Source organism: Dipodomys ordii, unplaced genomic scaffold (genome assembly GCF_000151885.1).
Source record: "Dipodomys ordii isolate 6190 unplaced genomic scaffold, Dord_2.0 Scaffold122, whole genome shotgun sequence".
Classification (NCBI taxonomy): Eukaryota; Metazoa; Chordata; class Mammalia; order Rodentia; family Heteromyidae; genus Dipodomys; species Dipodomys ordii.
Genome location: NW_012267338.1, coordinates 3,904,460 through 3,927,639, shown reverse-complemented (window position 1 = coordinate 3,927,639; position 23,180 = coordinate 3,904,460). Strand labels below are relative to the sequence as shown.

The 23,180-nt window shown below is 36.3% G+C and overlaps 1 protein-coding gene across 1 annotated transcript in view; it reads right to left on the bottom strand.

Moving 5' to 3' along the window:
* The window catches only part of Ccser1 (coiled-coil serine-rich protein 1), a 401,729-nt gene that overhangs the window by 247,032 nt on the left and 131,517 nt on the right, over positions 1-23,180 (bottom strand). Inside the window, exon 5 of the mRNA XM_013029707.1 lies at positions 2,872-2,992. Coding sequence (XP_012885161.1) covers positions 2,872-2,992 — 121 coding nt within the window. The remainder of the gene's footprint in view (positions 1-2,871; positions 2,993-23,180) is intronic.

The window sequence follows — 23,180 nt, the reverse complement described above, 5'->3', positions numbered from 1 at the left end:
TAGTGCTAGCCTTGAGCTGAAGAGCTGAGGGACAGTGCCCAGGCCCAGAGTTCAGGCCCCATGACCAGACCCCCAAAAAAACCTTTCAAGTCAGACACAGAGTCACAATACGGACAGTCACAATACAGATTTCAACAACCTTTTTGTTTTGTTCAATAAAACACAAAAGAACATGGAAAAACCACATATGGAAAGTCTTCCATTCCCTCTAGAGTTTGCCGTTTATGTACATTTTATGAGGTGCTCATTTGCATACGATGGATTGAACGTGAGATGTGGGGAAGAAAAACATCATTTTCTTAAGTGTGGTAGCTTCAGAAGTGGACGAGCCTTCTTCTGCCAAGGCTCCTCGTGTATTAGTAATCTCCCTGGAGGGCCGGCCTGTGGTGGCCTTGGCGCGTCCAGATGAGAGGATTTCTCAGGCTTGATATGGCCCTCACAGTCAGACATTCCCTACCCTTGCAGAGGGAGTTCAGCTTTTAAATCTAAGGGTCAAGATTTTAAGAGAAACTGGGCTGACTTTAAGTTTGTTTTTAGACACATTTAAGTGATTGTAGTGAGAAGATTAGTTAGGTAAGTCTGGCCAACTATGTTAATGGTTGGGCTTGCATTCATTCAGATGGCCTTCAGGAAAGGAATGTTGATAGTTGAAGACTCCCTCAGCAGGAACAACAGCACTGACCCTTTGTGATTTATTCAATTTCAGGTCATCAACAGCACCCTTCACAAAACCCTGACAGTAAACCTGGTGGCATCACTCCAATTAATGTACCGGAAACATAAAGCACAAAGAACTTGGAAAAACATCCACAATATCCAGGTAATCAACTGCAGCACTGGGAACTTTATCAAAGTCCCTCTGACTCCCCAAAGCAAGGACTAATGAAATATCTATGAATTAATGGTACTGTCAAGGGAGAATATTTAAATGAGAGAGTAAAATCTAAATATAGAAAAGTCTCAGACTAAACTAGGGTAACAGAAGGAAGAGATGGTAAGTTCTGTTCGCTATATGGACATCCCGGGTAGAAAGAATGTTTATAAATGCATCTAAAAATTGGAAGAAAAGACCTGTAAGTAGCCACCAGTTTTGATTAGTGACTGCAGGATAATCTAAAATAATTTCAGGTCCACAGTACGAACACACAGGTAACTTATTTAAACTCACAAGCATATTGCAGGAAAATACATTTGCACACTCTAATGGCAAATATGAGACGTAATTTTCTTCCTATTAGGCAAAAGAGGCTATTGGAACCTAAAATTTAGACTATATTAAAAGCAGTTCAATTGTTTTCACTTTTTAGATCGTATTAAAACTGAATTACAATCATTACTTCATGAAGTAGTTAGAATTTCTTTCCTCTATAATGAGAATATTAACACTGAATATCTTCATGCAATCAAATATATACATTGCTCCATTTGATTCAATATTATTGAACAGACATAACACTAATGGATTTTCTAATTGATTTCAGAAAGAGTATCAAACATGAGCATGTTCTGGGAAACACTGCCTTTATGAGCTGATTATCCAGTAGGACAATATGCCAAGAGCAAACAATTTAGAACACAGTGTAATTAAAAAAAAAATACCAGATGTGTCCAGGTAGTTAAGGTAGTGGTCAAATAACAAGGAACATCACAAAGAACATGCAACTTACTCTCTATTGTCTCTGGAAAATTAGTAGCAGCTGTTGCATTTCTATCCATTTAATTCCAGTTTGTTTTGTGTCCATGTATATGATATTTGGCACCACAAATTTAATTCTTCTCAGTCATTATGGGAAAAAGAATCTACGATTTGTTTAAGGTCAAGTTTGAATGTATGTGATTCTACAATTTAAGTGACCAAAATAAATATAATATATATCTTTGTGATTTAACATATTTTACTGAGCATAGGTATATTTGCAAAGTAACAGAGGGATATCTTCCAAGTTTGCAGCTTGGTATATTTTCACAAAATGGACACACTCCCAGCAAGTAGCACCAGATCAAGAAATGCAATTTGGGTCATTAGGAAGATGAATAGAAGATGTAAACTCGATCAAGATACATTATATGCATGTATAGAAATACCCCCAACGAAACATTTTTCTACAATTATTATTGCGCCAATAAAAGAGAAACAAGAACTAAAAAGAGAAATATATTGCCATCAATCACAAATTCCTCTTGTGGTTATTTCCAAGCAAGTCCACTTAAGGTATCATATATTTAAATAATGTGAAGTATTACCATCTTAACTACCCAGAAAGACTGCAGTTTGAACCCAGCCCAGGAAGACAAGTCTCTGAACCTTTCATCTCCAATTCAATACCAAAATGCCAAAGTGGAAGTGGCTCAAGTAATAAAGTGCTAGTCTTGAGCATAAAAGCTCAGGGACTGACCAGGCCCTGAGTTCAAGTCCCAGGACAGCACTAATTAATACTAATACTAATAACAATAATAATTGGGAAAGTAACTTACATCCTTTATTAAATGCAAAACAAGCATAGGCTAAGAAGTTTATGCTAAAATAAACTAATGCTTTTTAGACCACTGAAGTGTACAACAGTGAAATCAGAAACCCAGAAATGTGGTCTCCCAAACTAGGGTGAAGGTAGTGACTTCTCCAGATCCCTAAGGTGAGGTCACAAAATGAAACTGACATACAATGTGGTTCACATACGCAAAGTTATGGGAATCCAGTGACTTAGTCAGACTACAGAATAGGTTGCTTCCATACATTATTATACACCATTCATTTCTATTTTATCCATTTCCTTCAACACTACAACATTCATAATGAATCAGTTTCTGAGCAGTACCATTGATCAGTTACCTCATGGATGTCTAGGCCTGCAACATTCTAGAGCAACTTACTGTTTGGAAGGCTCAGGAAATTTTAGTTCTTCTCTTTTCTTCACTTCGATCATGGGCTCCATTGGGGTGAGAACCACCGCGGCACAGGACATAACAGAGTGGTAGGAATCCTCCCGGCATACTGGTTCATGAAAAGAAAGTTGTAAATGTCAAAATTATTTCTCCTCTCCTATTCTCACCTTTTCTTTTTCCCCTTTGATATTTTCAGCAGAATAAAAAGAGGTAATTTACCTAAAACATTATCATTAAACTATCCTTAATGATCATTTCCCACACCCTTTCCACTCACTAGTTGTATGACCTTGAGCAATTGCTCTTTCATTTGGAGTTTATAATGGAAAAGTTGTTGCCAGCATTTGAAAATCCAGAGTCAAAGTTCAGCAAAACAAAACATAAGGAAGTATTGACTGATATTTTTGTTCTAATCATATTCTGAACCAGTGTTCAGACTTAAAACCTAAACCAAAATTTTATAATGGCCATCATATAAATAAATACAATTTACTCCACATACAAATTGGATGTTTTTTCAGTCTCTCCTTATCCAGTAGATATATAAATTACTATGAGAGAATGATGTGACTATTACTAACTAATGAAAAATGTGTTCTACATTCAAGTAAAATTTAATAATATAAAACAAAGGAAAAGTTCACTTTAACAAAAGGTGGTTTTTATTGTACTGTTTGCAGTACAATAAAATATTTCTTTTTCTATTTCTTTTTTCCCTTTATTCTCTGTTGTCATTGTTTATTATTTCTGTACCCTTTGCCTTGGATACAAGTTTTTCTGATTGAGGGAAGGGAAGGGGAATCCAGAAATGATGGGACAAAGAATGAACCAATTCAACACTGATACTCACTAGACACAACATTGGAAATGAACTTTCAACCTGGTGAGGGAAGGGATTAGGAAGGGGAAAAAATGGGAGAAAATGAGGGAGGGGGTAACACTGGTCAAAAAGAAATGTACTCATCATTTTCTTACTTATGTAGCTGTAACCCCCCCATTTATCACCATGACAATTAAATTTAAATTTAAAAAATTAGATAAAAAAATCAAAAGGTTTTGTGCTGTATGAAGAAAGGTTCCCAGAGCACTGAACAAAAAAGACCGATGTGACGGGAAATCATGAAAACCTGTATTTGAAAGTGGTATCTAGTTGATCCAGACACAGTACCTTACCTACTGCAATACAGGAGCTAGAAGCTTGGATTATATGAAAACAGGAGATTCAACTTTTTCAATTATTATTAGTATCATATTTTCATTTTTCCCTTCAAAATCCTCTTTTTTAAAACACTTTTCCTTTTGTTTGTTTGTGGGTCATGGGGCTTGAACTCTGGGCCTGCACACTGTCCCTCAGCTCTTCATCTCAAGCCTAGCCACAGCGCCACTTCTGTCTTTTTCTGCTTATGTGGTGCTTAAGAAATCGAACCCAGGGCCTCATGCATGCAAGGCAAGCACTCTACCACTGAGCCACCTTCCCAGCCCCTAAAACACTTTTTAAAATGCAAAACATACTTGACCTTTATTTTTTTATCAAACATACTTTATTTTTACATTATTCATGGGCCTAAAAAAACAAGCAAAAAGTTCAACATCTAAATAAAATATCTTTGATGCTGCATGCTGGACAACAAGAGTAAAATCTTAGTGTTTAGATTTTACATTTCATGTCATGCTGAGTCTTGAAAGAAGCATTCTGGAAAGCACAGCAGGAATGGAAAAATGACTTCCCGCCACAATCAAGTCCCTATGATGGCTTAAGGACTAGATGACAATGTTCCACTACTCAAGTTCAAACCTAATAATGACTTCTGTTTTGCCACAAGATTTCCAGATTTAGGTTGAGCAATTTAACTTGAAGATGTGATTAACTCTGGTGGTTTTTCACTTACATAGACAAGAAAAATAAATACACACTGAAATATATTCATTGAAGCATAGGTGAATAAACACATTGAATACTGATATTAGAATTCCTTGAAATTCCTTCATGCAAACCATTCTGCAGATTTAATCGAATTAAATTCCATTTTCTTTGCAAAATGTTGTTCCTTCCTATCCCCCCAAATACATTTTTGCATGGGCATTAATTATAAGTGAATAATGCAATTGGTTGTTGTAAATGTTTTTTTTTAAGTGATGCTACTCATTTCACAAAATGCCCCATAAAAAAATAATCTATTTACATATTACCAAAGGCTTTTAACATTTAACTTCTGACCTTTGTGACTGGATAAGAATGACAAGTATAGATCCATCCAAAAAAAATAGGAATTCTAGTTTGAGACAATAATGACCTCTGTGCTTTCTTAATTACATCAAACAAACATGGTTCACTATTCTGATTAAAGCCAGAGAAACCTATGCCTTTAGGGAAAGCAGAATGAAATAATCAGAAACCCATTTAACTGTACATATAAAGCTAGTTTTAAAAATATATAGAAAATTCCATTCACTTCTAAATTTTAAAAAAAAGTAAGTATACAGAGAAGGTAGCAATTAACAATCTAACAAAACTTTTGTTTTATAATACCAGTATTAGTCAGACATTGAATATTTAGGTTAGGCACTGTATATTTAAGTAGCTTTGCAGCATCTATGGGTTGAAAAATTGATACTTTTTTAAACTATTTTTTCTCACCATAAATGTAAATAGCCATTTGAAATACCAAGCTACAAATTTCACATGCCAAATTTCCTCTTCTGCAGAAAGACTTTGTATTGTAGATGGATTGAGGGAAATATACAAAATTCTATATAAGCCTCTGTTAGTAGGCAAGGTCACAGCAAAGGTGACTGAAAAAAAAAATCAACACCCTCATTTCCTCTAGACTGGTGGGACCTTTGGGATAACTAATCAGAAGATGATGATAAGATCACAGCTAAAAAGACTAGATCTGTATAGAGAGAAAGTCTGGTGTTTGAACGATCAGTTCATAAGAACAAAAATAAAGTTCCAATCTGAAGAACTGACATTTAATCATGAGATTATGCAAATAATTGTTTAAAGGAGAAGAAAAGTATGTAATAGTGACAAGCATTATCTCTCTTAAGATGTGGTGTGGTAGACCCAAGTTCTTTGGGAGTAGAGTAAGACAGCCCAGGGAGAAGCATGTGAGCATTACTGAAATGTAAACTAAAATTAAGTCAACCACCAGAGGCTCACAACTGTATTCTTAGTGATTCAGGAGTCTGAGATTGGAGCTTTTGCCATTCAAAGCCAGGCAGGTGGGAAAGACTTAAGGCTATCTCCAATTAATCTCTAAAACCTCTAAAAGCCAGAAGTGGGTCTGTGGCTCAAGTGTTACACACACACACACACACACACACACCAAAAAAGTAAAGCAAAAACTAAAGTTAAAAAGAACAGGGGTGTGTTGCAGGGGAGAGACATGCCCAAGTTCATAGCTCAGCACTACCAAAATAAATAAGAATTATATGTTGTAATATTTGATTCTAAGCCTTCAGCCTATTTATTTCTAAATAATTAGTTATAAATATGTCCAAAGCTCCTGGGGACTGCTCAGTCAGAAACTGGCAAATTTTGTGGTAAAGTGGGAGTCATCTGGCTTTGTCATGTATCCAGCTGTTACCCCACAAATAATGGCCTGTCCCATGGCAGGATGCCCACCATTGCTGTGATCCTCCGAATGCTTCATTCAAGACTCCTAATAAACACAGATGCAAAATCTAGACATTGACGACATTAGGCTCCTTTTTTGTCCCATTTGCTACATCAAAACCCTTTTACTTAATTACTGGCCTTCTCTCTTGACTGGTGTTTTAATGTGTAAAATCAGCTTGAAAACACTGAAAAAGCCATTTATTTACATTTGACAAGATGCCAAAGATGTTAGGGAAGCATTTGTTTTTTCTTTCAGACAACACTAGCACATTCAAATAACTGAAGGTGCCAATGCATACATTTTGTAACATTTTATTGTATTTGACTCATTTTTATTGATGAATACAAATCATCACCCCAATTCACCAACATAGTGCCCTAGTAATGAGTAGCCTTAAAGGAATTTGCTTTTGACTTTATCAATCGAGTGTTCACTTTTCCTTCTTTCCTTTCCAAATTTCTAAGAGTCATGCATTGGTCATAGAGCTCACTGGTAAATCTTCACCTAGCAGAAGAGTAAAACTTACTTAACCAACAGGAAACTTAATTGTATGTACAATTCTATGCGGTATTATACATTGGCGTGTACCGTGCTCTTTGTACAACTCAGAAAAGTTTATGGCATTAGCAGTTTTATTATTTTCATTGTTACGCATTAAAGGATTTTCAAAACCAGAATTCAATCAGTTTGTCTCCATTCTCACACTTTGATCATGCTTCATGCTAACTCCATTCAATAATTCAAGTGTCCTGAAGAAATAGGATAAGTGTAAAAGGCTTTTTTGAATTATGCTTCAGTTGACTACTATCTGTACATGCGAATTCTTTATCTGAAACAAAAATACTGTAAATAATAAGCAGTTTGTCTCATAAGACAGCTTTGATTCACTAGACAAGGACTGAGAATTTCGTCTCAGGACATACAACTTAGGACTGTTTTCCTATGGCTTCAATTGAGATTGACTGGCCAGTGATAAGACAAAATGCGATACAATTATAGATACATAACTTCACACTTAGTTGTAACTGGTTGCTGCTGATTTTTCCTTCTGTCCCATGTGTTTGAGATCACTGGTGAATATAACTGACAAAAAAAATACATTTATGTGGAGCATAGATCTGGATCAACATTTTTTACCCATGGGCCAAATTTTTCAACTGAATTTTCAGCCCTGCCATGTAGGTCAAATTCCAAGATAGAGAATTGTGGTATTGCTTTTCAGCGTCTATAAGACCTGTCACCATGTGGTCGGTTTGGTAATTGTTGGAAGTTACTCAATAGGAATTTTTGCTGTCTATTTTGTGATGCGTACTTCAGCGTGCTTCTACTGTTCCCTTTGATCCAGATGTTATATCTAATAACATTCAGCCTCTTCTTGATTCCCTGAGGGCTGAGGTAAACGAATAACACTAATTTTCATTTTGTGGCATTTCATGGTATGTACAGAATTTTAAAAAAGAAAGAAAAATTAGCTCTTGAAACAAATGTACTTCAAGATGCATTACCATGACAAGAGTTTGATGAGGAATATTTGATTCATGCTGGGTCAAATTTATGTGTCATGGTCAATTTGGAAATAAAGCTGTCAAATAATACATGTATCGGAACAATTTTGGGCTAACTACTATGATACTTTGAGTTTTAGTGTTTCTAGTATAAATATCTGGGGACCAATTATTCAACTAAATACATCTGAGAGACAAATTATTCTGTAGACCTTATCTTCTATTGGAACAGATTTTTGAAATAAAATTTATCTTTCTTTATAGTTGTGCTCCCATTAGTATAATATGAACAATTCCTTTGACTTTGGTTGTTGTTAAAATGAAATGAAAAAATGTGTGTACAGTGCTTGATAGAATGTCAAACAAAGGAACTTTTAAAACATTAGCAACCATTATTTATAACTGGTTTTGATGGTTTTGTTCATTGCAGACACCAACTTAAAAAGCCTACAACTTAGAGATATTTTATCCATATGATTCAAATCCAAAAACTTAAGTAATGGAGATTATTATAGATAATCTGGATGGCTTGAAGCAACCAGTTGAAAAGTGGCAAGAGCAGTCAAGGATTTCTGATAAAGGTAAAAACACTTACCCTTATCAAAAGCTAAAGTTTGCCCTACCTAATGGCTACCTCTATATAGCGGGACTCAAATATCCACTCTCCACAAACATGTAAGTCAATCCTTTGTCAAACAAGTAAACGAAAAGATCTCTGTATATTTCTTATTTTATTTCCATTTCTCTAGCCTTTAAACTTACCAATCAACCATAACATTATAAATATGAATCTGGATGAACTTCTAAGTGTTTTCTTTGACTTAGCATCCTTCATTCAGTTCTTACAGAGGATTTTGATGAAATAAGAGTCCAGAATTGAAAGAGGAATTAAAAACAACCAGATAAGATGTATGTCAATGATACAGCTGTATCATGACTCTAAATAATATACATTGTAGCTGGATATCAGTAGCTTTTGCCTGTAATCCTCTCAGGGGGCTGAAATATGAGTATCCAGGTTTGAAGCCAGGGTGGGAAGAAAAATCCAATTAACAACATAAATCCAATTAACAAGATTTAAAAAAAAACCTGGAAGTAGGGGCTGGGAAGGTGGCTCAGTGGTAGAGGGCTTGCCTTGCATGCCTGAGGCCCTGGGTTCGATTCCTCGGCACCACATAAGCAGAAAAAGATGGAAGTGGCACTGTTGCTTAAGTGGTAGAGCGCTAGCCCTGAACTGAAGAGCTGAGGAACAGCGCCCAGGCCCAGAGTTTAAGCCCCACAACTGGCCAAAAAACAAACAAACTTGGAAGTGGAAATGTGGCTCAAGTGGTAGAACACTAGCCTTGAACAAAACAGCTAAGTTACAAGATGAGATCCTGATTTCAAGCCTCACTACTGGTACATGTGTGTATGTGTGTGTGTGTGTGTGCATGTGCATGTAACACACACACAAATACCTATTGTATAAAATCAGACACACATATTCATGAAGCAGTGTAGAGAGCTGCGTGCAGCCGCACCTGGAAGATGGCGCTGGCTTCCGCCCTCCAATGGCCAGTGCTCTCTGTGGTAAACAACTCCTTATATGGCTAAGGCAAAGAATCTGGCTTGCTTCTGCGCACCTGAACCTATTGGTGGTTCCCACGTGGCGTATCAGGGTTGGCTACCCAGCGGGTACTTAAGGCTGTGGGGAATTCTCCCCGGGGTTGGGGTCAGAAGATTGCTCAAAGGTCCTGAATAAACTGCAGAGAGAAGAGTTCGGTGTTGCGTCTTCCTTTCTGGTCGAGGCGGTAGCGACAAAGCAGTAGCTGGCACTGAACCACTTTATAACTGATGAAGATAAAACCTTGGCCAGATGGTAACTTTAAGCATGGAAGGGTCCTGACACACAGTGGAGTCACAGCTGTCAGTGAAAGCCATCAACAGCACTAGAACACTAAGGCGGCCGCTTGATGATCATTCCTGATAGTTGTCACAAGTGCTGAACACAAAGGTAGCCCCAACACATTTACAAAATTGAATGAGAAATTGAAGGAAAATGAAGTGGAGGATCGGAGCGAAGCAAAGATACCAGCCAGGCATAAGAAAGAGGGTGGTCAAAGGCAAAGAGATGTGAGACAGTGCTATATATTTGGAGAAATGTGTAGTTGGGGCCTGCCACACATGATCCAAAACAGTAAGGAGGAGTGAGCTTGGCGATGAAATATTGTCAATACTGTAAGAATTTCTGAGCAACTCTAAATCCGTAGTATTCAGTCCAGATGATAATATCAAAGAAGTAACACCAACAGCTTTATTCTTTCAATAAATAACCTGGGAAATACAAGAGTTCAGGAACAAGATTGGGTTGATAGCTGACAATACTACCAAGGTAAAGAAGCGGGAAATAGTGAGAGCTTCTTACCACTGAACATGACAGGTCCGGGAAAAGGTAAGCAAAGCTGTGTACATAGTACTCAAAAGTGTTAAAACATCTCTGTCAAATTCATATTCACATTCTATATTTTCTTGTTCTCTTTATTGCTTGAAACCTATGTCTCAGTATATTATAAAAACCAGAAAGCAAAGAGAAATATATCAGGATGAAAGAACTGATAAATTAAGGAAATTACGTCCTTCAGATTAATTAGGAAGCTTTTTAAAATTCAAAACTTTTTTTGTATCACCGTATTGTTGAATGGTGGTAGAATATTGAATTGATTTTAAAGAAAGAGGTCAAGAAATTATAGCAGTTAATATTGTGAAGTGACTAATTATAGAGAAAAGAATACAAAGGTACACATGAAAATAAGTATGTCTTGAAAAAGGACAAAATTATTCGACATAAAAGGCAGCATACCTAAAAGGATCCAAGTTCTTGAACTTTTCCTACTGTGTACTTTATAACATAGGGTTGTACAGCTGTTAGGCAATTTCAAAATTTGTTCTTGGAAATAGCACGTTTGTAATCTATTTACTTTCTGCTTTAACTGGTTTTCAGATCATACTTCCACAAACATTTTATGGTGCAAAATTTTTGTACAATAAAACTGAAACTTTACCAGTGATAGATAAAAGTTAAAAGGCAGTTGAATTCTTTTTATAAGGTTATCTACTTATTGTATTGTTATAACTCAAACTCATTAATACGCTTGGGCTGGCAAAAAAAATGTACCTTTCTAACTTCAAATGAAATAGCCATTTTTTGAAGGTTTAACATGAAATAAGTATTCAAAAGTCTTTCCTAATTCTAATGTAAGAATTTTGCTACAAAGTTTTATGTGACATTAATAATCATCACTATTATTTAATGACTGTTAAAGGTTGAAATGTGTCCCCCTCAAGTCTTATGCTCAAATTCCACTTCTTAGTACCTCAGAATATGAAATTATTTGTAAGTAGGGTCTTTAAAAATGTGACAAAGTTAAAACAGGCCATTAATGTGCATTCTGATTCAAGAGTTTGATGTCCTTATATATATATATATATATATATATATATATATATATTAATACCAACCCTAGGGCTTGAATGCAGGGCCTAGGTGCTATCACTAATATCACCAAGCATTTTTTTTTTTTGGCTCAAGGTTAGTGAACTACCAGAATCACATCCCTGCTTCTGGCTTTTTGATAGTTAATTGGAGGTATGATTCTCATGGACTTTCCTACACTGGCTTCAAATCACCATCCTCAGATCTCAGCCTCCAGAGTAGCTAGCTAAAGAGAGTCATTACACCTGATGTCCTTTCAAGAAGTGAGTAACATATGAACAACATCTATTGGGAAGACCTAGGAAAGCACAGAGAAACCGCATAAAGGAGAGAAGCCATAGGAAAAAACAAGCTCTAGTTATGTCTGAAACTGACACGTCTAGCTCCAGAACCGTGAGAAATTACACTTTTTATTATTTAAGCTACCCAGTTTGTGTTATATAGCCTTAAAAACAAACAAAAATATTGGCCATATTTAGGGCCGGGATTAAAAATTGTACTGCCTGAGCCAGTTGTTCATGCCTTTAATCTTAGCTGTACAGGAGGCTGAGATCTAAGGTTCACAGTTCAAAGCCAGCCTGAGCAGAAAAGTCCCTAAGACTCGTATCTAATCACAAAAATAGCTGGAAATGAGGCTGTGGCTCAAGTGGTAAAGTGCTAGCCTTGAAAAAGCACAATCCAGGAACAATCCAGCCCTTGTGGTCAAGCCTATGACCAGTGCATGCACGCGTGCACACACTCACACACACACACACACACCTGTTTGTACTAATAATTAAAGTAGAAGTCACAGTGTTCTAGGACAGACTTTCACCTAATGACTAAACTATATTTCTCCTCTTATTATCTCTTTTCAAAATCTATCTAGGCTACTGAATTCATGCATCAATAATCTAAGGCTGCAACATTTATTGTATAAGGTTTATAATTTAATTTCAAATAGAGTGAAAGATTAGATTTGGAAGAAGACAACCATGACAAGAGAATACATACACATGAATATACTTCCATCATATATATTATGACTTAAGTGATACTTTTCATACATATTTTAAACACGTACATTTTATGTATGCACATAAAATATGTAGTAGCAGGAGGAACTGAGTTACAAATAATTATTATAGCCAGTCTAGCTGAATTCATTATTAAAACTATAAGGCAATCGCTAGGTAGCAACCCAAGGTTGAGTATTCTGCAACTTTCTGTAGAAAGGTACCATAGAAACAGTAGCAGCAACAGAGATGTATGTATACACCCAGCCCTTCATCACTTCTGGACGCCACACGTCACATTAGAATGTAGAATCACATCTTTGTTTATGCTTGACTACTTTTGAGTAATTCAAACCAAAGCAGGCAGCTTTCCCGTTTAGCACTGGCAGCTTTAGTCACTATAGCACACAGTAATGTCTCAGGCCAGCCATACCAAGGACAGCTCATTTTCCTTATTTGTGAAATTGCTCTTCAGGGTCAAGATCTCAGTTCTTTCCCTTTGAAACTACGTGGACTTTGTGGCTTCCTCCACCAAAAGAAGGTCACAGAAATTATATCATGTAAATTTTGGACACTTGATCTTAAAAGATAGCATTATTTTTTGTCTGGCTGGCTCTCTCAGCACTAAACACAGAGATCCAGCCGCCATATTGTAAGGAAGCCATGTCCTCTTGGATGCCGTCTGAGAGTCACGTGATCACCCCCAGTTGAAAGTCACCAAGGAGGGCAAATACATGAGCGAAAACTTTTGAGTTCTAGTAGAGGCATTGAGTACCAGAGCACAAAGGAAATATCTCTGTGCTACAATCAGTCCTCCTGGCCGACACATGTCATAAAATGTAATGATATGTGGTGTTTTCAGCACCTCAGTGTTGGAAACGTGTATTGAATACACTTGTATTCAATGAACAAATTACTTGATCCTCTCAGACAGGGACAGATTTCATAAAACCTAATTCTTAATTCATAAGTGCTAAAATATGTCTCTGTGTTTCCTGTGTGGAGTTTATGCATGAAGACTTCAAAGGACTGATACTAAAAATTTTCATTCCACAGTTGTCTGCAAGCCAATGCTATGGAACAGCAAATAATATAAGTAGCTAATTGTGTGTGTGTGTGTGTGTGTGTGTGTGTGTGTGTGTGTTTGTGTAAATTCATACAGGAGGAATAAAAATACACCTTTGTAAATGTTCTGATTCCCCATGTATGTTTCTCATTTCAAATTTAGAAAGAGCCCCAGAGCTATGCTTAGAAATTTTGTAATAGCAGGTAAAATAAACATTTCCTCTACCACTCAAAACAATACTTTATCTTTTTTCCAAACAGAAAATAAAATCATGCTTGTTATCCATTTGGGGAAAATATTCATGACAAGACCCATATTATTTAAAAAATACCTAACCTAAGATTGCTATAATCTGATATCTGAACATAGAAAAATGAAAAGAAAGAAGATGCACGATGTGTCAGAATAGCAAGAATGGCCAAGCATGCTACATCAGCCATAGTGAAGATTCTCAAGAGAAGGATGGCTTAGCCAATAAACATTTTACTTTTAGTTTTTTTGGAGAAGTCTGTCAAAATTATACATTATTAGAAATTTATTACACTGGATTTGGAAAAGAAACAATATAAACCTCTAAGAAATGAACATCAATATCACATCATAGGAATCTTATAAAACTTATGGAATAGGAAATATTCCATACAATTGCATATAAACCTACTGTAATTTTTCTAATCATGTTGCCGCTACACAAAAATATACATGAATGTGAGCAGTTCTGAGCATCTCTCATTTCTCTACCTAGGTTCCCATTCAAGATTCTGTTAGTGAGATAATTACTTGTTTTTTGTATCAATGATAATTATATATAAGACAATAGGAACAAAGGAAATAAGGCCTGTGTTTGGTTTGGTTTGCTTGTTTTCAGTGCTGGGGATTGAACCCAGGACCTTGTGGATGCTTGCTAGGTACTCTACCATGACTAACAATTCCTGCAACAAGGTTTAATTTTTAATCATCACAGAATTTAGAATATAGTCATTTTACATATACATTCTGTGGAATTTGTAACACAATATAGTAAAAAAAACTATTCAGTATAATCATAGTTATTATGAAGTCAATTTTCAGCCAGGCATATGCTAGATTCCAAAGATATAAGAGAGAATGAAACAAGTACTTTTTCTTTCTTGGAATTTATGGTAGTTGTTTTTCAATACTCAAAAAGATAGTGCTATAACATCCAATTTCCAATTGAGGTGAGTATTTTAGGAAATAGCGTTTTTATTACAGAAAAACCTCAAGGAAAAAATGTGTTCACATTTCTGCTCTCTACTGTTTACATCCCATTAAATATAATCAACTAATAAGGAATTATTTAAAACACACAATAAAAATGGCTTTTCTGCCAGATGCTGGTGGTTTGAGCCTGTAAACCTAGCTACTTGGGAGGCTGAGAGCCAGATCATGGTTTAAAGCTAGCCCAGGCAGAGAGAAGTCTGAGAGACTCTATTTCATAAAGGACCAACAAATAACCAGCTAGCAGCATGACACAAGGTAGGAAGGATCAGAATCAGAACTTGAGTTCAAACCCCATTACCACCTCCCAGAAACTTTTCTCCAATAGCTATATCAATTTTATTTAGAGTTATACTTTAGAATTCCATATTCTTTCAAACAACATACACCCTCGCCTTCTCTTGCTCTTTTCCCCTTTCTTTCTTTTCTTCACATCTTTCTTTCCTTTCTTTCTTTCTTTTACTTTCTTGTTCAAAGTTTAAAAGTTATACTTTTAGAAAAAGTGCTTTTAGAATTTCCTGAAATCTTTGCTTCCTTATTGCACTATTTTCTAGGCTGAGTAAAATAAGTATCAAAAGAATCATAAATTTTAATTGAAGACATTTCCTTGGATATATCAAGAATCCCAGGTTACGAATTATAATTGATTAATCCTTAATTCTGTAGTACAGACATTTACTTAAGAGATAAAAGTCTGAGGGTCATATAATCTATATAACGTTTACCCGCACTTTTCCAAAGTATAATAAATCATTCAATTATCTCCTTACAAAAACACTCATTTCAGAATTTTATAAATAAATTACAAATCTAAAAGGAACACTTAAGAAAACTCAAATATATTGCAACTAATGGTTTTAGTTCACTCACTCTCTGCCATCATTACAACAGATTCTGAATTGCCAAAAATATAAATTCTCCTGCCTTTTTTATATCAAGAAACAGAGAGAGAGAGAGAGAGAGAGAGAGAGAAGACATGATTCAATAAGAATTGTACTCATTACCTGACTCATGTAGCAGTGACTCCTCGGTATATCAACTCTACAATAACAATAAAACATTTTAAAAAAGAAATTGGAGAAATCAGAAAGTAGAATTGCAAAGGTTAATGAGGTCAACACAGTCAGAGGTAAAACAAGCAAGAGTAGTTGTAGGTATTTCATCCTGTAGCACCAGAGATCTCAGTTCATAACCAAATATTAAATTTCTCTAAGAGCTTATCCTGGGCTGGGAAGGTGGCTCAGTGGTAGAGCGCTTGCCTTGACTGCATGAGGCCCTGGGTTCGATTCCTCAGCACCACATAAGCAAAAAGAAAAAAGCCGGAAGTGGCGCTGTGGCTCAAGTGATAGAGCACTAGCCTTGAGCAGAAGAGCTGAGGGACAGAGCCCAGGCCCAGAGTTCAGACCCCACGACCGGACCCCCCCCCCCGAAAAAAAAGAGCTTAACTTGACTTAAATGTGTTGCCATTTGGAAAAATAAAAACCTTTAAAACTAAATCACCAAGATATATAGTAGCATCCTATGCATTCAGCCACAGCTTCTCCTAGGAGAACCACACAATCTAGGAGAGAAGTGGAAAGAAGATAGCTTCCAGCCTGCCTTAACCAAAGAATTAGTTACTTCACATCTAGTGACCAATCTCTGAACTCTGATGAAAAAGTTCCTGCATTACAGAACTCCTCATCACAGCCCAACAGCTCCCATTAGCTTTCCTGAACAGGACAGAAGTAAAGTCCATATTTCACAGCACAACAATGAAAAGATAAAACAAGGCAAACATTGGTATCAAAATGTCTTTAGTAAATACTTATCTAATTTGTTGTCACAGAATAGGACATCACAGTAATGGCCACCTTGCCACTTTCCTTATTTTTATTACACAAATATTAGCAACCAGAATCCAAGAATTATGCCCTTATTAAATAAATGGATGGTAAAGACTTTAAGAGAACTTGAAAGCTAATGGCATTTTGAAAAGTTGGCAAAGGTCTACACAGCTATGTGAAAAATGCCCACTCTGCAAATTGTTATGGAGGTGTTAGCCTCAGAGGCAATTGGATGCTTCCAGGTTCATCCTTATTTATCCTCTCCTTTGTTTGACACATGCAAAAAGAGCAAAGAATGGCAGTAAGATCTTATTCAGGACTGAGAAAAATGACAACATTTCCCTCCGTCAAGTACAAATTGTGGCAGGGATTTGTCCTAGCTTCCAGAGAAAACTGTTATACTACTAAGAATCTGAATTACAGACACAAGGTTAAAATCCTATAAACATAACTTCCTTAAAGTTAAATTCCAAAGCCTGGAACTAGTAGTTCACACATATAATCCTAGCCAGGCAGGAAGCTGAGATCTGATTATTGCATTGAGGTTTGAAGCCAGTGTGGCCAAGAAAGTCGATAAGGCTCTTATGTCCAATTTGATGTTGGTATCATTTGTGAAGGGGAAGGGCAAAAACAAACCATTTAAATAGGGATACAGGTGGACCCACTGCAACAATGAGATGTACAAGTCCTTATGTCGAAAAACAAACTTTACAACTTTGGCTGGGGGACAAGGGATGGGAAGGGGAAACAAAGGAGGAGGCAACAATGCTTGATAAGAAATGTACTCATTACCTTGCCCATGTAATTGTAACCCCTCTGTACGGTATTTTCACAATAAAAAATAAATAAGTTCAACAATCCAAAACAACACTAAAATAAATAACTAAAATAACACTAAAACAAGTAGTTTTCATTACATTCTTATATATTTATAATACATATATATTTTATATACATAGCATATATAATGGTAAAAGGTTCTTTGCAAAAGATTTCAAAAATGTAAAATACTTATTCAGTACACAGGATTCAATAGGACGGGTAAATCCTATGTAAGCAAAATTAGACAATATTATTGATGAAAATAAAAGTTGATTGAATGAACAGACATATTGGTTTCCTAAAAAAAATAAGTAAATAAATAAATAAATAAAAATAAATAAATCTGGAATGGAGGTGTGGTTCAAGATGTACATGGTAGCTAGCCTTAAGCAAAAATGTTAAGGAACAGTACACAAACCCTAAGTCTAGGCCCTGGTACTGGCAATAATAATAATAATATCCATGAAAATAGCTTAATATTGAAATCCTTTCAATATTTTCTCCCTTTTCTCCATACAAAACAGAGACAGCCTATAATTTACACGATCATACTTTGGGTAAATTTAGATCTACTCAATAAGGCCAATTTCTAATGTTTTATAATACTGATTTGGGGGTTTATCATATTAAATAGTTTGCGTTATCATAGAAGTATTTTAAAAAAATCTCCAAATCCATCTCTAGGTCAAATATTTGTTTTTTCTTAATGAAATTCTCCAAAAGCAAAGTGCCACATAAGAAAAATTGACTTGTTATTGATAGTCACTCACGACAGACACAAAATAAATAAGTAGATAATAAATAAATAAATAGGTAAACGATAAGCCTGGTTAAATTCATTGCAGGTTAATCTAGGATGCAAATAAATAAATAAAAATAGAAAAATATAAATAAAAATAGAAAAATAAGTCTTAAGGAAAAGTTTACTGTATGACTCACAGACAGTTAGCTTTTCTATACTTATGAGGCAGTGAATTTTCTAAAACATTAACCAGAGTGGCTGCTAAAATATTTAAACACCTAAATCCCTGAGAGGCAGTAAGAACTGTCAATAAAATTCAAACTGGCTATGTGATGTATTTTAATTTGCATATGCTTTTAAGTGTACTGATAATATGGATTGATTTCCCTTTTTGTTGAATTTCACTCCGTTTGTACTGAAGATTAAAATGCATACCAATTCTTCACTTAAAAAGGCAGAGATCTCCTTGAAAATCAATTTTGACATTGTCATAAGTGATATTTTTACCTACTTTTAATATTTTTCATGTGTTTGCACAGTGAAGATCACTTTCTCCCTTACCTCTGAAAATACATCTGAAATAGGAATCCAAATGTTAAGATATAATTTGATATGTAAATAGGCACTTCTGAAACTCATCAAAAATTCATGTATTGGATGAAATAGGTCCAAATTGTAACTGTCATGTTATTAATTTGTACAAAGAAGGAAGTAGCAATTGGGATCATGTTTGAAAGTATATTAGATATAAGGTATTGCTAACTGGTAACAGCTAGTGTGGAAATTTTTTTTCTCGCATTTTTTGGATATACCAGCCTGTCTTGGAAGCTATTTGCTGGCATCTACCGCATGCATCTTCTTTTTTAATGATACCTTCCTTGGCTGGTGCTTTAAAAGCAAATCTTACTCTACTGGTACCGGCACTGGGAGGGATACCAGCATGGTGTTCAGGATTTGTTCAATGATTGATTCATTCTTCTGCCTAAATGATAGATGGACATTTCTCTGACAGTACCTGCACTTGTACATCAGCATGGTGTTTGATTTTTCATTGGTATTTCATCATTTATTCATTCTCCTGCTTTAATGATTGCATCTTAGGCCTCTTATCATAAAACACCAGACTGGCTTCATTTCAATAATTACCTATGAACTGAGCAGGGCAGTGCATGCTTGTAATCGCAGCTACTCTGGGTAGAGGTAAGAAGACTGAGTGTTAGATACTACCTTTTCTCTAACTAAAGAATTGCAAATAGATACACATCATTCAAATTACATATTCATCAAAGACAAGGGTAATTTGACAAGTCACATAATCTTTATCAGCATAATAAACTATTTTATTGTCAAAATAATATTCCACTCCACCAGCTCCAAGCCTTCATCAGCTTGTGATAGTTAAAAAACAAAGCCTGACCTAATTCCTATCCCTAAAACTGTTACTGAGAGCAATTTATAAAATTTACACCATTTCCTGACAGTATTTTCTAAATGCCTGCTGCTATTTCAGACCTCTCTTGGAAAGACTGCCTTATAACTGATGGGAATGAAAAGAAAGAAGCTAAAATAGTATCGTATTTTTCTGAAGTCTGCAGGCTGAACACTTAATCTTTTCAATGTCACATTACACATGATTATAAAGATTACCTGAGGAAACGTTTCACATGTTATATGTACAGACAGCCTCCTCGTTCAAAAGTCTACATGCTAATATGTTGTCAGCAAGTCTAAATCAGAAAAATAGCTCTTTCTACAAACCACAGATCTGTGCCCTTAAAATGATGTTTTCATTAATATTACATTGATGAGTCTACTATAAAATTAATATGATCTAATATAAAATTTGTGTTCCTATGGGTTCCCAATAAGACAAAATAATATAAATAGAAGACTGGACTACAAAAACAATCGTTAATATTTACAAACCAGCAAACATCTGGCTAAAAATAAAGTTCCCTTTGACAAGTACTCACTTTTAAAGATTCTCACTTAATTGTTTTTTGTTTCCTGCAAGTATATTATTGTCTTAGCTAATAAAAAGTGTTTAAAAGATATTTTAGAGACTTACAGAGGATCCAAGCTGAATGCCTGTGCCTCACACCTATAATCCTAGCTTCTCAGGAGGCTCTGATCTGAGGATCACAATTGGAAGCCAGCCTAGGCAGGAAAGTCCATGAGACTCTTATTCTCAATTAACAACCAAAATGCTAGAAGTTATGTCATGTTGCAACTTCACCTTGACCAAAGCACTCAGGGATAGTGTCCAGACCCTGAGTTCAAGCCCCAGGACCAACACCATACACACACACACACACTCACACACGCACACACACACGCACACACGCACACACGCGCGCGCACACACACACACACACACACACGAAATAAAGAATCCTGCATAAAGAATCCTACATAGTCTTATTGTTTTAAACAAGAAGATTGTTTAGAAACAAATCTTGGAAGGCCATCCTGGTAGAAATGAAAGTGTATCACATATTGAAAAACAAATATATTGCAAGACTATAGATCCGCAGGGCTGTTAATGACGGTTAATAAGATTATAGTGATTTCTTATATGTAGCATTAGAGTCAAATTGTCTGAAAACAAGTATCCTCTTCATATATTAAATGAAACTGAGGATTTTCCTTCACAAGAAATGTCAGCAATAGATTATACAATAAGTATGTTTTGCTTGAAGGTTACATGTGTTTCAGATTTCAGTGTTATCTGAATCTTAGAGTATGTACATAGACAACTGATTACATGTCTTTAAAGATTCATTTAGATTTCACTGCATTTCAATTTTTTTGATTTTGGATTAGGAATGCTCAAATAGAAAATTAAAGGATTAAAATTTTTATACATAGTTTCAGGAAATAGTTAAGGAGCTATGCTCAGATATTTCTTTCTTCCATATTTTTCTTCTGTTGATCGCTGTTCATGCAATGCATAGCATCAGCATTCTTGTTTTGTTTGGTTTTGTAGGTTGCAAGGCTTGAACTCGGGCCCTGGGTGCTGTCCTTGAGCTTCTTTGTGTTCAAGGCTAGCACTCTACCACTTGAGCCACAGTGCCACTTCCGGCTTTTGAGTGGTTAAGTAGAGATCAGAGTCCCTCGGGGACTTTTCTGCCCGGCTGGCTTCAAACCACAATCTTCAGGTCTCAACCTTCTGAGTAGCTAGGATTACAGGTGTGAGCCACCAGCTAGTGGCCGTCCCAGCATTCTTTGTATTTTATTCAAATACAGTCCAATTACAAACTTTCCTATGACTCTACCACATATTGCAGCCCATGGAAATATTTCTTCTCCTGAATATAATATCTTTTGTTTATTCAATCTCTATAACCATTGTCTAGTACTATTCTTAAGATTTTATTCCATTGGACAAATATTAACTTTCCAAACAGATGGGCAATTTTCACATTTCTTTTTGCAGTTGAACAGTGACACTCGATGCAAGAGAAAAAGGCATTTCAGGATGTGAAAAAGAGCATTAGATTATTTAATAAGTGAGAGATAAACGTTCAGAACATGCAGTCATTTGTCGGCATGGATTCCTCTCTCTGACATATTACATGGGCTTCCTTGATGTTTTCCAGTGTTCCAGACTTCCTTTCCTCTAGGACTTCCAGCCTTCTAAAGCATCCTCAAGGGCTGGGAAGGTGGCTCAGTGGTAGAGTGCTTGCCTTGCATGCATGAGGACCTAGGGTTGAATCCTCAGCACCACATAAACAGAAAAAACTAGAAGTGGTGCTGTGGCTTAAGTGGCAGAGTGCTTGCCTTGAGCTGAAGAGCTGACGGACAGCGCCCAGGCCCAGAGTTCAAGCCCCACGACCAACCCAAAAAAAAAAAAAAAAACAACCCATGAAAAACGAAAGCATCCTCAACTCTGCAGCCTTTGCCAACATCCAATTATCCCTCCCATACTACCATAAATATCACCCTGCCCAGGAGGCTTTTCCTCATCACCAAAATCTCCATCCCATTGGGACACGCTGCTTTGTTTCTTCACTACCACGTTTAAGCCAGAATTCCCCATTAGATGGAACGCTTTATGACTATGTGCTACTCTAATCCAGGGTCCACGACAAACTTTTACTAACTATTTGAAAGAAACCAAGTTTACTTGGTAGGCGAAAAATCGGAATGCTGAATCTGAGGAGTATTGTGGGCCTGCTAATGAACTGGAATCTTAAAAATAAAGATGATGGAGAATATGGACCTTTCAATAAAGCTGAGACTAAGATAGCGCTGTGAGATGCCTGTGTGAGCACTATGGAGGCGGGGTCAGGGGCAGTCAAGCCTGCCAGGGCAGGAGGCCTCTGGGATGGAAGAGGGCGGGATTCTGTTCCTCTAGCAACCACTATGAGAATCCATTTGGGGAATCTTATTTTTATACATCAAGTCAGCAATCATCCTAAATTTTTGCAAGATAGAAACACTGTGGGATTAAAGATAAGGAACACATTGAGTGCCATCGCAAGGATGGCATTTGGAGAAGAATAAAACAGATGGCCCTGACAAAAACTGGGTCCAAAGGAAGGCTGGCCCCACACAGGCTGGAGCGCCTGGAATTCATCAGACAAAGACTGAAAGAGGCATAGTGCAGAGCAGGTGGTAGCATCAAGAATAGCTAACACGTGTCCATTCAAGCTCACCAGACCTGGTGCTCACATCTTACAGACTGCAGGGATGTTTGCACAACAACTGCAAACAGGAAATCATACATGGAATGAAATCTCCATCTATTCCACCTACCAGGCATGTTAAATATGAGTCCTAATGCTAAGCAAGAGGAAAGGACAGTGGGTTTTGGAGCCATGCATTCCAAGTAATGTTTAAAGATATCCTCTGTTGTGTATATATACCACATTTTCTTGATCCATTCATCTACTGAGGGGCATCTGGGTTGGTTCCATATCTTAGCTATGGTAAATAATGCTGCAATAAACATAGTTGTGGCCCATGCAATTGTAACCCCTCTGTACAGTATGTTCACAAATAAAA